The sequence below is a fragment of the Nannospalax galili genome, unplaced genomic scaffold (genome assembly GCF_000622305.1).
Source record: "Nannospalax galili isolate Female #2095 unplaced genomic scaffold, S.galili_v1.0 scaffold241, whole genome shotgun sequence".
Taxonomy (NCBI): domain Eukaryota; kingdom Metazoa; phylum Chordata; class Mammalia; order Rodentia; family Spalacidae; genus Nannospalax; species Nannospalax galili.
Genome location: NW_008345602.1, coordinates 556,861 through 574,433, shown reverse-complemented (window position 1 = coordinate 574,433; position 17,573 = coordinate 556,861). Strand labels below are relative to the sequence as shown.

At 40.3% G+C, this 17,573-nt stretch overlaps 1 protein-coding gene across 9 annotated transcripts in view; it reads right to left on the bottom strand.

Annotated features, from left to right (window-relative positions):
• Spata6l (spermatogenesis associated 6 like) overlaps positions 1 to 17,573 on the bottom strand; it is a 71,965-nt gene that overhangs the window by 10,114 nt on the left and 44,278 nt on the right. For all 9 annotated transcript variants that reach the window (XM_008841669.3, XM_008841672.2, XM_008841670.3 and 6 more), the window contains 7 exons: positions 11,086 to 11,210; positions 8,797 to 8,874; positions 8,420 to 8,512; positions 7,275 to 7,514; positions 4,524 to 4,629; positions 1,674 to 1,708; positions 735 to 922 (listed from right to left, as the gene is read on the bottom strand). In XM_008841669.3, coding sequence (XP_008839891.2) covers positions 735 to 922; positions 1,674 to 1,708; positions 4,524 to 4,629; positions 7,275 to 7,514; positions 8,420 to 8,512; positions 8,797 to 8,874; positions 11,086 to 11,210 — 865 coding nt within the window. The remainder of the gene's footprint in view (positions 1 to 734; positions 923 to 1,673; positions 1,709 to 4,523; positions 4,630 to 7,274; positions 7,515 to 8,419; positions 8,513 to 8,796; positions 8,875 to 11,085; positions 11,211 to 17,573) is intronic.

Below are 17,573 nucleotides of genomic sequence, written 5' to 3'. Positions count from 1 at the left end.
TGAAAATTTTTCTACTATAAAACTAAAAACTAACAATAAAACTAAAAACTAAAAAACTACTATATAACTACTATATATAAACTGTATATAAACTACTATAAAACTAAAAACTAAAAATTAAAAATGAGTACATGAATACTGCTAGTTATAAATACTATTTACACCACACACCTTGTGTGTGGGGGGGGGCGTACATGCATGTACAGTACATGAACAAGGGAGAATGAGGACATTGGGTGTTCTTTTGTCTTATTCCCCTGAGACAGGGTCTCTCACTGAACCTGAAGCTCACCATTTTGTTTGTTTGGTTGTTTTCTGGCTAGGCTAGCTTCTAGCAAGCCCCAGACTGTCCTGTTTCTGTCCCACCCCATCCTGCCTACCCCACTTCCACCAGTGGGCCACACCTAGCTTTTGCATGTTGGTGCTGGGGATCTGAACTCAGGTCCTCACACTTGTGCAGCAAGTGCATAGTTCTGTTCACTAAGCCATCTCTCTAGTCTATTTTTCTGTTGTTTTGTCTTGTTTTCTTCTTTTTATCATCCCTGGGACTGAACTAGGACCTCATGCATGCTAGGCAAGTGCATCCCTAACCTATACCAAGCATTCTCAAACACCTTTTTCCTAAGAAAAGAGAAAAGGCTAAAGAGCAAAACAAAAAGACAAGGCTTTCCTCCTGACAGGCCACAAACACTCTTCAAGCAAGGAAGGGAGGGAGGTGGGTGCTGATTGCTGACCTTTCTCGGAGAAGAGGCTGATCCAGAGGGCTGGGAGATCTGAAATTCTGGGAGGTAACAAATGAAGCTTCCTGGTGGAAATCAGCATCCCCTTGGTGTCTGGGCGAGGACTTTCCAAACTGACTTGAATCTAAAGGTGATGGTGACTGACTCCTTAAAATAATCCGCTCATCTGGCTCTCTGATCACCTAGTGACAAATGCATTATTCTTCACTTGCAGTTTGGTTTTTGTTTGTCTAACATAGAGCTAGGAGCAGGCCAGGACAAGAGAGAAAATTAAGGTAAGATGACAAAATAGGTGTCCCAGGAATCTCTTGCAAATAAAAGAAGGCCTTGCAGTACAGAAGGCCAGAGGTAACGTGCTCAGGAGCCCAGGTCAGGGAAACAGCCAAGAATCTACATTTGGCAATGTTAACAGACCAAAATAAACTCACACTTGGAACTCTGACTTCTGAGGACAGAGAATTTTTTGTTCTGGGAAAGAGGATTTTTAAACAAAACATGCCCATGCTGTGCATGAGAATATATTCTCAACTCCCTTTGCACACGTCTCTTTTCAATTCGTAGCATACATGTAGAGCCTTCACTTTGACAAACTAATCAAATTGAGAACAAATGCTTTACCACCTCACTGTATAAAGGAATTTGGTTAGGGAAAAGGCAACATGAGTCACTAGTGATAAATTAGATATCAGCCTGCATATACCCTCCTTGATCATTGATAATATAAATAAAGAAGGGGAGTAAACCAATGAGCCCCACAGTGAAAGGGACCATGGAGCCAGAGCACCTCTGCATCAGCGCTATCTGAACTAGGGCCGCTCCACATGAACAACACAGCCAGGAATAGATTCTCCCCACTGACTGCAGAAAACACAGGCATTGACAATTAAGACAGCTGGAAATAAATCATTTTAAAAATGCTACTTCTAAAATTACCTTTATGTTTGCTGCGAGGCTGTCAAGAGAAGAAGCTGAAAGAAAGAGGAACAGAAGTTTGAGTAACTCATTATTACCAGTTAGCCCTAAAGCTCCTGTTACAGTTATTCCATAGCAGTGCAAGAAACTCAGATTATTAAAGAACTAAAATTCTGTCATAAATTATACTATCATTGCTGAGTCTCCTGTGGGTAACTGCAATTCTAGGAGATTTTTCTGTCTTCCTGGGGGACCAGGAAGTGACAGCACAGCTGGAATAGGGAGGATAAAGACAAACCTGCAGTGCAAAGAAGTTCAAGATGCTTAAGCAGCTCTAAACAGAGAGAACGTCTTTGCCCAGGGGCCTAGAGACACAAAGCAAGCAATATGGGCCTAATATTACGTTTATATACCTGCCCGTTAAGGTCTCTTTGGTTTCTGGAGAATCCTACTTATGCAGGAGCTCTTGAGTGTATATGTCCAAGGTAAATGTGAATGTGAAATTGACCCAATGAATATATAAGAACATACAAGAAACAATGCAGAAAACCCAAAAATTGTCGCCATTATCCCAAATGACCATGAGAAGTAGATCTCATACTGCTGATAGGCAAGGATAATTAGAAAGTGAGGTAACAGTAGCAAGGCCCTAGTACCAAAAAATCCCCAGTACCAAAAAATGTATTTAAGAAAAAAGCAAGAGGGGCTGGAGAGATGGCTCAGCGGTTGAGAGCACTGATTGCTCTTGCAGAGGACCCAGGTTCAATACCCAGCACCTACATGGTGGCTACCAACCCTCTGTAACTCCAGTTCCAGGGGATCCAATGCCCTCCTCTGACCTCCAAGGGCACTGCACGACACAGGCACACTTACATGCGTGCGGGCAATATACTCGTACACATAAAATAAATAAAAATAATAAATACAATATTTTTTTAAAAAAGAAAAAGCAATAAATACACATGGAAAAAAATGGGTGAAATGAAAAGATTCTTCTGGACTTCTCACTCCCCCGCAATATCAATCGTAATAACAAAGATTTAAGAAGAGATTTATAGGCCTGATACTCATATCTGGGCATACAGATGTGTATTCACCTGGTCCTGGAAATTCTTGTGCCCCAACGCAAGCTCGGCAAGGAATCAGCAAATGCGGAAGTCCATACAGCTATAGCTACAGCCCTCCATAAGGCCTAGGAAGCCCATGCTCCTGGTTTTGAGTACTCCCTTTCACAAGCTGGCTAAGAACTGCTTTTCCATGTATTCTGTAGCTTTTGTTCCTTGTTTCCAAAGGGCAGTCCATAAGCAGCATGAGTACCATCTGGAAGCTTGTTAGGAAAGAGGACCCAAGTGGGGTGAGGTAGCGCACACCTTTAATCCCAGCACTCAGGAGGCAGAGGCAGTCAGATCTCTGAGACCAGTTTGGTCTATATAGTGAGTTCTAGCCAAGGCTGCATAGTGAGACCCTGTCTCAAAGAAAAGAAAAAAGGGACCTATGACCCATCTCTGCCCCTGAATCAAAATCTGATGCACACTGAGTCTGAGAAGCACTACTTTATTTATTCTACCTTAGACCATGATGGTGAGCTGACAGGTGGACAGGTGGCCTAGGCAAAGGTCCGATTTGAAAGTCACAGGGATACCAGGATCTGAGTCCAGAGATATGAACTTCAGGAAACTGTAGCTATGCTAACACCTTGGTGTGTAACCTACATTCACACTGTAACATCTGGAAACTTGGTTCTTCACTTGTCAGAATTAAGACAAAGACAGACCAGTGTGGCATATGAGCACCATCAGACTCAATCCAGCATCAAGACTGACTTGTCCTCCTCAGGAAAGGACATTTGCTGTAATAGGAAAGGCAGTACTGCTGACAGGCTACATGGGGAGATTTTCAACTCACAGGATTTAAATTAAATGTCAGAGGTGATGAAGCACTTTCTCCTCCCAACACCACATTCTGTCCTTGGTCAGCTGTTATCAGTCACCATGCTCTAAGGGCACTGTCCAGAGTTACTACAAAACATACTGCAGTCCATTAATAAAGATACAAACCATTAAGCCTGACAAACCCTGTTGTTAGGACATGACAAGTTCGACGTAGTCTGAAAATAGGGGGCAAGTTCAGGAAAGGTTGAATGTTGCTACCACGACTTTCATTAGTAACAGATTCTTCAGCTCAGGGCTGAGGTAAAGGCCTCCCGGGGTGCCTTAACCCCTGGCTGTCAATCCACAGTCTAGGAACCTCCTTGAGGGTCCCCTCAAGACCTGTCATGAGGCCTCCAAGCTCAAATGTGCATTGTTAATTACACTACGTTGTGATTTGGTCTTCTCATTCTCACTCTCTCAGGGTCCTAACAAAAGCCAACACAACATGTCCTAACATCACTATTCTGATGGTTAATGGCTTTTCTGCTAGTGTGTTGTGTTTTACAATTTCTAAGTTTTGATTTCTAGCAGGCTAAACATTAGTAGACATTATCCACATCAACAAAAGCTTTTTAAGGTCCTCAAAGGTCACCACCATCAGCCTCCTGCTCTGTCCTTCAGAAAAATGGCAAACCAACCAGCATATATGCTAGCTGTTTGGGGTGCCTTTGCAGAGAATTCACACCAGAACAGGCTGCTGTCTGCTTTTCTAGCCTAGCCAGGGAATGCAGCCACACTACCCAGCTCAGTTCTCTTCCAGAGTGAGGCCAACTTGCCATTGAATGGCTTCTTTGTTGTCTCTGCCGCATGGGGATGCCAAAGCTGGAGAGACTTTGAGAATCAGGTCTATAGTTTCCAGTGTAACCTGTGATTCCTCAGAGTAAGTAGGAAGAACTGGTTCCCATGAGGAAATGTAAGGTGTAACAAGAAATTTGAGTACCTCTTCTCATTGAAAAAGCCAAGTTTAAAAATTTAGATTGTCTTCTAGACTTCTGTGAATGATGCTCCTCCAAATTATTTTTACCAAAGGGCTTTTCACTGTCCACCTAAAAGTAAAGGAAAGATGTAAGACTTCATCTACAATAGCTTGCATCACCTCCTCCTTATTACCCATAATACCTTTCCTTGCCTCACTCAGACAGGTTAGAAAGTAACTCAAATCATGGTTTCCAAGTGTGTTATGTGGTACTGGGAACAGAAGAAACTGTCCTATCTTCACTGAGGCTAGAACATGAGGCTATGTGCTAAATATGGGCAGAGAGAACAAAAAAATTAGACACAATTATGTTCTAATGACTGGTAAGGATGCACAAAGGGTAAGAATTTCTCACACAAAAAAAGGTATCACTTTTTTTTTTTTTTGAGAAGGTTATCACTGTCTAGCCCTGGCTGGCCTGGAACTCAAAGAGATCTGACTGCCTCTGCCTCCTGAGCACTGGGATTAAAGGTGTGTGCCACCACATAGCTCAGAATCTTTAAACAGGACAGAGTATCATGTTCTTAACTGTATGAACAGTGCTGGCTTAGGTGTGGTCCTCCCATAGAACAAGGGATTGGCCTTTAGCATTCCCTTCCAGTTGAGTGTCTAGATTCTTTTTTTAAAAAATATTTTTATTTATTATTTTTATTTTATGTGTATGCATGTATTGCTTGCATGTAGGTAAGTGCACCCGTGTTGTGCAATGCCCGCAGAGGACAGAAGAGACTGTAGGATCCCCTGGAACTGGAATTAGGGACAGTTGTTAGCTGCCATGTGGGTGCTGGGATTCAAACCCAGGTCTTCTGCAAAAACAATCAGTGTTCTTAACCATTGCGCTATCTCTCCAGCCTGAGTGTCTAGATTCTTTTAAAATGCAACAGCAATGTTGAGTGTGGTGGTGCAAGCCTTTGATCCCAGCATTTGGGAGGCAGAGGCAGGAGGATCTCTGTGAGTACAAGGCCAGCCTGGACTACATAGTGAGTTCCAGGCCAGCTGGGACTACAGAGAGACCCTGTCTCAAAAAGCCGCCCCCCAAAAGGACATCAGTAACTATTCTTTTACTTAAGGTAGCAGACCATATTTTCCTAAAACAAAATTGGTCAACATGATCTATAGAACAGGTAAAAAAAAAACCTGAAATAGACTGATTTGAATTTATAGTCTTTACAACATTGAGTTTCCAAAATTAAAGATTTATCACATATAATTAGGAAGTCTGGCTAAATAAAATATTCATGACCACCTATGAAAAAGCTTAGTGCATAGTAAGAACTATATAAGAATTTTTTAAATAATAGAAGTATCAAGCAAGTTTTCATTATATAGGAATCTAAATCTAATCCTTTAATAGGCTAAAATCATATTTTATAGACATATATATGGAATGGAGCAAGTCATACTGTCCAAAAAAATGTATGCTAGAAATACTTCTACAGAGCTACCTTAAAGACTGGTTGCTAGATTTGTCAGATTTTTACTTAGACCACAAAAGAGAAAATAGCCATTTTGTATTTTTGCATCTATGAATAGTTCTTATCTGTAGATTAGCTAGTCAGTGTTTTCTAGCCAAAAAGCTCAATTCTACCACCAAACAAGTTACATACCATTTCAACAGCACCTTGACTCTGAGACTTAACCTGCTTCACAATCTATCAAACTGACAAACTTCATTTCTAGTGACTCTAAGTCAAAATACCAACATAATATTTTATCAGTAGCTAACATTCTGGAGATAAGTCACTAACTAGAATTTGGAATAGAATTCATGAAGAGTATGAAATAACAGAAAAGGCTAATTGCAATGTATCAAGAGACAGCTGTATACACTGTATAATTACAATTGCAGAGAAAACATAGAGCCTATGAATACAAAAAGCTGAAGAAAATTAATCCAATCATTTAATGTGTGTGTGTGTGTGTGTGTTGAGACAGGAGCTCACTCTGTAAGCTCAAGTTGGCCTGGAACTCGTGTAGCCAAGACTGGCCTCAAACTCACGGCAATTCTCCTGCCTCAGCCTCCCACGTGCTGGGATGACAAGGCTGTGCCACCATACCTGGCTTTAATAATTTTATTACACTGATGAGCCTATGTGCAAACTTTTCTTGAACTTTTCTATATTTTCTATTACTTTTATGGTATAATAGTAAAAATAATTTAAGACAACTAAGTGGGCTACCATGATTGAAGGAACCCACAGTTTCCTGTGGCTAAATCTCAAATGACTCTAAGCTTTGGGTGAGGCCAGTCATTTCTTTTTTTCTCCACACCTTATCCCTGCTCCTCAATATTTGGCCACTGAGCACCATCTTACTGAGAAAACTGCAACTGTTTCTTTCAAATAGATAAAGCTTTAGTTTGGGTTGATACACTATATCCACCAGCCTTTGATTAACATTGGATTCCTGGCAGTTCACCAGCTCTTCTGAGTAATAGTGAGGTATCATTCACAGATGTCATACTTTATTAATAATAATTTTCAAAAATTAAAAATAGGGATGATTGACATTTACTGAGCAAGTGAGATGATTTTATAAGCATTTCCTGACAATAACACTAGAAAATGAATGAATGTTAACCAGTTATTATGCCATTTGAATTCCGTTTTAGGTAATATTACCCGCTTGTTTTCAAGGCTCCACAGTCCTTTCTCCCACCCTTATCCCCATCCTCACCATAGCAAAGTACTCTGAAAAAAATCACATTAGGCTCACATGTCTAACCACAAATGGAGGCTTCCTTTCCCAGGGGAATCTGAAGTTACTGTCAAGGTTCAACTGAGTTGGCTGGTGTTGGAAGAAGCCGCAGTTGAGGAGTGGAGATGGCACCCGGGAAGGTGTGCCTTTGGGAAGTCTGTCTGGATTTTTGTCCTTTGGCTTCATCTTTCTGTTATTTAAAGGGACTCTTTGTCCATGTGATGTCAATAAAGGCTTTTGTGATTTACACTTTTCTTCCTGAGAACAAAAAGCAAACAAACAAAAAACACAAAGATGGTTTAGGGTTTGGTTTGGTTTTATTCAGTGCTGGGAATCAGACTGAGGGCTTTGAGCATGCTTGGTAGGCACACTACCCATTATTGACAGCAAAGAATCTCCAGCCCAAGAAATATCTTCGTTTTTTTCCTTTTGGCCTTTTTGAGACAGGGTCTCTCTATAGCCTAGCTGGCCTGGAACTTGCTATATAGACCAGACTGGCCTCCATCTCAGAGATCTACCTGCCTCTGCCTCCTGAGTGCTAGGATTAAATATCCTTCCCAAGTATATATTTTGATGAAAAAGAAGTTAATTAAATTAGACTATAACTATAATGAATTGAGCTTTTAGAAACTAAGACAGAAGATTGTCTGGGATTTATAAAACATGCACTTAACGAGGGCACTTCTCTACTTAATCTTCTTACCATGCAGCTTAATGTAACTAGTATCTATAACTTACTAAAATCACATATTTTAAGTAATAATATTAAGGTTGATCTGCATTAAGGGAATATCTCTCTCTCTCTCTCTCTCTCTCTCTCTCTCTCTCTCTCTCTCCAAGCACAGGCAGATGAAAGATACTGAGGAGGCTAGAATAGCACATGTACTTGGATCTAACAATTTCACTTCAAATAATTTATTAAATTCTTTGGCTATGTGCACAGCAAATTAAAATGCCTATAATAGTTTGGGGGCATGGTTGTTGTTGCTGTTTTGAGACAGAGTCTTATCTTGTAGCCCAGGCTGGCCTTCAACTTATAGCAATCCTCCCACCTCAGACTCCCAAGTGCTAAGATTACAGGTGTCTGTCACCATGACCATATTAAAATAGTTCTAAAATCCAGCTGCAATGGTGAATAAACAACTATCTTAGAGCAAACCTACCTCAGCTCTGGGACCCCGTAGTAGAGACTCTGCCAACTTCCTTTTTGTTTTTCCAGCTGTTCTATTAGTGGGTGCTAGAGGTAGACTGCAAGGCTGGAGGGGAAGATAGGACTGGTTACCTCTTGTATTCTGTTGTGATGCCATTACCCAATCAGCATTCTTCACCTGGGCTCTACTATTCTGAATATATGACAAACGCTCTAATGTGAGCGGCTGAGCAAACGGTCTGAATACAGAAATTCAAAGCTGGCAAAAACAGCACAGATTACTATCTGTTCAGTTTCACTTAAATGAGTAAACTGAGTTCAGGCTAAAAGTCTTTAAACTGAGGGAAAATTTTCTCTCATTTCTATCACTATCCTTTTCATTATACTTACAAAAAATCTGTTTCTATGTGGAAACACACATTCTCGGATGGCTGTTCTTGTAGAAAATTCTAGTTTGGGAGCAATGCCCTAAAAATAAGCATGAAAGAAGCAAGTAAAATTACTGACAGCAAGTCTCTGCTCATCTCCTCTCAACTAGAAATTCTCTAAGAACCCAATAGTCCTTCTGTAGTTGGCATAATCTGAATATATTTTCTAAAACATACAAAATAAGGATAGCTAAGCATTGTGCAATATGTGTTCTATACTAAGCGCAGATCTAAGTGTTTTGTACATTAATTATAATCCTAATACAACTCCATGAAGTAGGTCCTAATAGGATCTCTATTTGGAGATGAGTAAGCTCAGACACAGTTAAAGCAACCTGTTGGACCAGCAGTAGCAAAGCTGGTAGCTGGACCCAGGCATGTGAGTTCCAGTGTCCAAGCTGTGAGCTACTCTATCTAAAATATGGGGCCATAAATGAGATTAGCAGAGAGGAGGGATGGATAAAGGGTCTCCTTTCTTCTCTTGCCTTAGAAAACTTGCTTTCATCTTTTATCAAACATGTATATATATTCATCAGACCTATGGCCAAACTTGGTTTTCTTTTATTAACTGGTATGTCTATTTTTGCTTGGTATTTTATTGTCTAAAAGACTGTTGGGGTATAAAGTACAATAAAACATACAAAGAAAATCCCCTAACAGTGGAGAAAATAAAGTTAATAGATAATGAACCAATGAATTATGAGATGATAAATAGATAATGATTTGGCTGACCTATACATTTAGTTCATTATCATTTCCTAGGATGTTAATGAAAAAAATGTAATAGGGGATTGAAATAAATACAAGAGAATTAACATATGTCATAACTAGGCATAAATTTCAGAGCATGAGAATCACTGCTCCATCACCCACCAGCACTGTGAGCCTGAGTACATTTCTGAAATTCCAGGCAACACATTCCACATCATATAGTGAGGAAAAGAACAGCAGTCCCTTCACAAGATGACAGAACAAGATGGTCCATGCAATGAGCTCAGCACACACAATGAATATCAATTGTCATTAAAACTTTGGCAATTGGTTTTATTTTGAATTGTGGAACATTTCAGAGAAATTGGGCCTATCTATCCTTTTATAAATTGTTTATAGAGTTTGATTAACTCAGTTGTAAGAACTGGTATTTTTTCCCTCTAATTCGTGAAGGTATTTCAATGCATTTTTAAAGTTTTTTCTCTGATAATTCCTTCCATTTATAAATAACTACAAATAATAATTTCTTACAGGTTAAATTTATCTATTTGTGGTCATAAAGATCAGCAGGTAACATGAGGAATGATAACAGAGTTTCTCCTTGCTTGGTTTTGAAGATGACTTAACTGAGAAGTTGATTTGGGTTTTTTTTTTTTGGCTTTTTTTTTTTTTTTGTCTTTTTTTGAGACAGGGTCTCCCTGTAGCCCCAGCTGTCCTGGAACTCACTATGTAGACCAGGCTGGCCTTGAACTCACAGAGATCCGCTGGCCTCTGTCTCCCGAGTGCTGGGACTAAAGGCATGCGCCACCATGCCTGGCTTTAAATGAGAATTTGAACAAACAAAATTTAATATGAAACTGGATGTGGTGGCACATGCCTCTAATTCCAGCATTCAGGAGGCAGAGGCAGGCAGATCTCTGTGAGATCCAGGCTAGCTTTGTCTACACAGCTACATAGCAAGTTTGGAGGCCAATAGGGACCACAGGGAGACCCTGTCTCAAAAAAAGGTAATGTGAGAGTTTCCCCAGTCTTTTCTCATCTGCTGTGTCACTTACAATTCTCCAGTGTTATCAGTTGGCATCTATCAATTTCCCCGCTGATAAATGGAGAGTAGAGTATGTGCCTTGGCTAATTCAAAAATTGTTAGAAGGGAAATGACTTAAAACACAGAAAGTTGACAGCATTAAAATAAATGTAAGATTACATTATTGATTTGCTATTGTATTTAGTGAGAATAGTTATCACTAAACAAATCTTTCTGTCAATCTACAGAAGAGGAAGTTGAAAGAGCAAACTTTTATGACACTATGCAACAAATGAATATGGCGATGATGTAGCTTAGTTAGATAATAAAACTTCTACCTCTTAGATCAATAGTAGAAATCAGTGTAGTTTGGTCTCCTGAGCTGGGCTCTGAACATGGCTAAAAAAATAGAAGTTTGGTACTAAGCAAGGCGAAGATCAACCCTGTCAGGAATGAAATGGTGATAATCCAAGAATTTTTTTCCCAGTAGAAGCCCCAGTGGGCAAGATCACTTACTGGAAAACCTACAGCCGTCTTCATAAGCAGGTCTCTATGCATACCAGGGTGTGAGGGTGTTAGCTTGGGCTCCGGGTAAAGAAAATCCCGTGTATTTTCTTCATAGTAAGCCAACTCTTCCCAGTCTAGAAAGAAAGGAGAAAAGCTTTATGTATTCTACACCCCACATGTTTAAATAGATGCTCATGTTTAAATAGATGGTGTCAGAGATGCCACTCAGCTAAAGCTAGATAGTCTGTAACTAGCACTTCATGCTGGATAGTTTCAATTGTCAATTTGACATACCTGAGAAGAGGGAATTTCAACTGGGAAATTTCCTCCATTGGATTAGCTTGTGGGCACGTCTGTGAGGCATTTTATTGATTGTTGAGTGATGTGAGAGTACCTAGACCATTGTGGGTGGTACCACCCCTAGGCAGATGGTACTGAGTTCTATAAAGAAACCGGGCTGAGCACCAGCCTCAGGAGCAAGCATTCCTCCATGGTCTCTGCTTCAGTCCCTACCTCCAGGTTCCTGCCTTGCGTTCCTGTGTGACTTCCCACAAAGCAGGTCTGTGCCTTGGAAGTGTAAGATGAAATAAACCCTTTCTTTCCCAAGTTTTGGTCAGTGTTTCATCACAGCAATAGAGAAATAAAGACATACGTGTTATTTAAAGGAAATTAATTTCTACTGCTTTTTACCTCATGGATATTTATTTAAGTCTTCTCACATCACAACAGTGAAGAGGGATTAGAATAGAAATTTTCTCCACAAAATGGAACAAAAGAAAATCTACCCATCCATCCATCCATCCATCCATCCATCCATCCTTTCCTTCCAATGTTTAACAAAGACAAAACCTTGAGCCAGGCTCTGGGAGAAGACAGAAACAAGGCAGACAAAATCCTGTCTGCACAAAGGTCATAGTTGTGAGTGGGTTGGGTGTGTCTGTGATGCAGGGGTACCAACAACCCAGTGAGCAGTTAGACACGGTTCTTGGCAGGAGTGGTACAAGTCAGGGATGTTTTAGACATTTTTTTTTTTTTTTGGTTTTTTTGAGACAGGGTCTCCCTGGAGATTATCACGGGCCCGAGGTTATTCTCTGGCTGTCAAAATACATTTGCTATTGCTTTTATTTTTTTTTTTTTTTTTGGTCTTTTTGAGACAGGGTCTCCCTGTAGATTATCAGGAGCCAGAGGTTATTCTGTGGCTCTCAAAACACTTTTGCATATCAAAAAATTTTCCATCCCTGTATGACTTTCTAATATCCTGCCATACATTTCTTCACGTAAAAACAATCTAATCATTATCTGAACCTAAATCTGTGACATATAAGTAACAAAGCATTTCTGCATGATTTAAAGATACACCAAGTTTTCTAGAGACACAGGTATTGCATAAATCAAAGAACAATTTTAATTTTTTGCTGTTATAACTTCGGCATTTTGAAAATCAGGTCACATCTAAATACTTTATTATATTCACCACTTAGGTTCTAATATGCTTCCGGTTCATTATAAACCTTTTCCTATTTTTCTTCTTTATATTGTAGTTGGAATACTACGCTGATCTCTGCAGTGAATTGTACAAGTTGATCATGTTAACTATAAATCTTATTTCATTATGATAAAGGATATACTCTTTGAAATACTCACTACCAAAAAAGGAGCTTGGTATAACAGGACAGACAGGATAGACAGGATAGACATTGTTTGAGCTGATGGACAGAGAAGCTGCCACCTGAGCCATCCCGTTAGGCACAGCAGGTGCTACACAAGAAGTTTGCATTGAGAAAGGCTCTTATCCAGAACACCAGCAAAACAGTCACTGGTAGCCCACAAAATGCATAGCCTTGCTGTTTGGTGACTGTCATGTTACCTAGGAGGAGAATTCTAATAATCGCATTTTTTAAGGTATAGACAAATGACCTTATATCAAATGCTAGAATGGACTCATTTATTTTCCATACTTTATTTAATACTGGCCTTTGGGCTTCTAATGAAGAAAGGCTCGACATAAAAAAATACAGTATTCTGTATTGTGTGACAGTGTCATTTCTTCACACTCTTGCTTTAACAGACATGCTTCAACGACTGACAGGTGACGCGTCTTCACTTCTCTACAATGTACTTCTACAGTTTCAGCTGTGTTCTTATCTTGCTTGAAACCCCATTCTTTCAACTTTCACCCTAAATATCTCATAGCATCTCCAACTTCACAGATTCAATAGAGAACTCTTGATTTTTCTTTTTTACAAATCAGTTCTCTTCCAATCTTCTCATCAGAGAACAAGCATCAATTATTCAAGAAAAAAAATCCAGGCTTCACCTTTGATTCCTATCCTTTTCATATTCCTTATCAATCCATTAGGATTGCTATCTCCAAAATAAGTCTAATTTCTGTCTCTTGCTCCATCTTCACAGCTACCACCTGACCCAAGTCCCTACCATCTTCCACTCTCCTGCTGTGGCCTCCCACATTCAAATACATTTCAAATACATACTGTACACACTGTGTTGTTGTCAATGCTGCTTAAAACTTGCCACTAGGTTTTCATTCATTTTAGAATAAAACCCATACACCAAGACTTTATACAAGTTAAGCTTCTACTACACTATTACATGCCACTCCTACTACACTGATGACCTCTGCCCGTCAGTCATTTCCTTTCATCCTTGCCGCCATTCTTGTTGACCCGCAGACATACAAAATTCTCCTCTACTTTAGAGTTTTTTGGACCTGTTTCTTTCTCTGTTAGGTTTTCTTGAGACAGGGTCTCATGTAGTCCAGGCTGGTCTTGAACTGCCTATGCAGTCAAGGACAATCCTGAACTCTTAAGCCTCCTGCCCTATCTCCCAAGTGCTAGGATTACAGGCATGAGCCACCATACCCATCTCCGTCTTTTTCCCTGTAATGTTCTTTATCAAGATCCTTGAATGGTTGGCTCACACCCATCAAATGATAGATTTAATTTGAATGTCCTAGATGTTGCTCTGAAACCTGTAGAAGAGTGTTTGGAACATAGTAGGGACTCTGTAAACATAATCCTATGTTCATTCATGAATAAACATGAACAGTAAAATGAGATAAGTATCTGCTTACATCAACCACTCAATGAAACATTAATTACCCTCCTTAAGATTCAGTTTCAAGGGAGAGATGGCTCAGTGCTTAAGAGCACTGACTGCTCTTGCAGAGAGACTTGGGTTTGATTCCTAGCACCCTCATGGAAGCTAACAACTGTTCATAACTCCACTCATGAGATAAAGAGAGTTACTGTATCATGAGATGAGAGAGTGCGGAGGGCTGAAAAGGTGAGTCAATTCAAGATCAATCATCTGCCTCATTTACTGGTCCTGTTCCAGCCTCCTTTTCCTTGTGAAAGGCATGACCTCCTCACTCTTGCTGTTTGAACACGCTTTCTCCTTCCAAAGGCTGTGTGATATGCAACCTGGACTTGGAAAGTGCTGTACCAATGTCTTTACCTATCACTAGCACAAAACAGCTTTCCACTGAAGCCCTCAGTTCTGAGGTTAAGAACTCAGGACCGAGAGTCAGAAAGAGCTAACCATCAATCCTTGCTCCACCATATACCAGTTATGTGACCTCAGGCAAATCATATAAACTTCTCCACTTAAGTTTCTTTAGGTAAATGCAAAAGTCATTACAGTCTCTGCCCCTTGGGTGACTGTGTGGAACATGACAAAAGGGGTACAATAAGTAATCACCTGCCATTTTCATGGCTGCTTTATGACACCAGTCTAACAATGGTCCCACACCACTCTGTCTATATGAACATCATGACATTCCTACTCAAACACCCAGACATGTAGTGTAAGGCATGCACCGAAGGCTCTTCCTTTGTTCTCTTTCACAAGTTTTTGGATAGTTCTTGTCACTGTTTCCAAAATGATGGCTACTAAATTATCATCACTATATTTATCAAGAATTTAAATAAAATAAAAAAGTCAGAGAAGTACAAGCAAGCTTATCTACTATCTTGGAAATAAGAATAAGATTACAGTTAATGTTAATTGCCAACTTGCAGAATCTAAAAATCACCTAGAAGATAAGACTCTGGGAATGCATGTTGGGTATTATCTTGATTGAGTTAATTGAGGTGAGAAGACCCACCCACTCTGGTGGCACTATTCCCTGGATGGGATCCTGGACTATGTAAATGGAGAAAGAGGGCTGAGCAGCAGCATAAGCTAACTGTGGATGCAACGAGATGTGACCAGATGCCTCAAGCTTCTGCCACCAGGGCTTTCCCACCATGTTGGAATCAAACTGTGAACCCAAATAAGCCCTTCCTTCCTCACAGTGACAGGATATTTTATCACAGAAACAGAAAAGTAACTAAGAAACTTGGTACCAGAAAACTGGTACCAAGTGTGTGCCTGCTGCTGTGATAAACCTGACCATGTGGTTCTTGGGCCATTGGAACTGGTTTGTGGGTGGAATGTAGAACAGTTTGGAACTATGGGATAGAAAAGCCTTTGAATGCTGTAACCAGAGCTTAGTGGGTGGTTATGGTGGGAGCTTGAAAAATAAGAATAAGGTAAGAAATGCTGATAGCAGAGGCCTGGCTCCTGAGGTCTTCAGGAATCCAGGAACTGAGATAGGAGCTATTCATGTGATATTTTGGCCAAGAATCTGGTTTTATTCCTCCTGAAAACTTCAGTGAAGTTGAATTTAAAGAAAATTGACTAATTTGTTGGAGGAAATGTCAAGACAGGAAAGCATGCAGACTGATGTGACAAAAGTGGTGTAATAGTTAAGAGATTAGCACCACTGAAGAGACAGAAGGGTGCTCTGAGGGCAAAACCTTACCAACTAGAGGCTCCCTCTTATGAAGATCCAAATTCATTTGAAGGAAGAAAGCTTAAATTGAAGGAGTTCCCTGCTTCTTGAAGGCATCTGCCTAGGGAAAGATTACCAGGGTCAGTACACAGAAGTTGATACAGTTGAGGTGCAAGGGGGCCAGGCCCATCTTGAGCTGGAAGCAGAACTTGGTAATATTGTCCAAATGGTACTGGTTTGGGAGGCATCACAGATTCAAAACTGAAGGAGTAATGAAATCTTTCTCTGTGGTTTCAGAGAGCAGCTCAGGCCAGGAAAAGTGTGGAAGAGTTAGAGTCCCTGAAAGGAGGCCTTAAAATGAAACTGTTGTGAAGCTGTGAAGGTAAAGTCTAGGTTCCATGGAGACCCCTGGATGTTAGAAATGCCAGGACCATGTGACATCAGCTAAGAATCACTGTGGGATTAGGGTAGAGCTAGGTCAAAAGAGAAACTGTGTGCTACAGGTGGCAGAGCTGAGAGGTGAGGCTTTGCAAGTCTTTTGGAGATCACCCACTTTCATCACAAGTACCAGATGCCAGATATGGAGCTAAAGGATTTAATGTTTCCCCGTTGGATTTTGGTCTAGCTTTGGTTGGCTCACTCCTTGCCATCTGTGATGGCTAATCCTGGGTGTCAACTTGATTGGATCTGGGATTAACTGAAATGAAAGAGATCTTTTTGATTGGATCATCTAAAGCTGGAAGACACAGCCTAAATGTGGGTGTTACCTTCTGATGGCAGCGGGTATAAAAGGCCAAGGCAGAGGAGAACACCTGGCTTCTTGCTGCTTGCCTTCTCTCTCGCTGGTGAGTTTGTCTTGCTTCTGTAGACTGAAGACTACCTGATCTTTTGGAATTCGTCAGACCTTCAGTGCCAGATTGGGACTACTGAGACATCCAGCCTTGTGGACTGAGCTACTACGGATTCTCAGCCTCTCCAGTGTGGTGCAGCCATTGTTGGACTACTCGGACTCTATCCTGTGAGCTAAGCTGATAAATATCTATACATACATATTCATTCTACCGATTCTGTTTCTTTGGAGAACCCTAATATATCATGTTTCAATTCTTCCAATTTCAGAACTGAAATGTTTATTCTGTGCCATTGTATGTTGGAAACATGTAACTTGTTTTTTTTTATCATAGAGGCTCACAGTTAAGAGATTTCCTTAAGTCTCGAATGAGAGACATTGACTTAGGGCTCTTAAATTTTTGGAACTGTTAAAGACAATAAGTACTTTTGAAGTTGGATTGTAGTTTACATTATGATATGAGCATGAGACCTGGAGAAAAAGGATAGAAAGTTGTGATTTAAAGTTATATGTTTGGGGCTGGACAGATGGCTCAGAGGTTAAGAGCACTGACTACTCTTACAGAGGACCTGGGTTTGGTTCCCAGCATCCACATGGCTGCTAACAACTGTCCGTAACTCCAGTTCCAAGGGATCCAATGCTCTGGCCTCTACAGGCATTGCACAACCCAGGTACATTTACATGCATGCAGGCAAAATACCTTGTACATGTAAAATAAAAATAAATAGATTCAATGCAATGCCAATCAAAATCCCCATGACATTTTTCACAGAATTGGAAAAATCTATCCCGGATAGCCAAAACAACCCTGAGAACTAAGAGCAATGCTGGGGGGATTACTATACCAGATTTTAA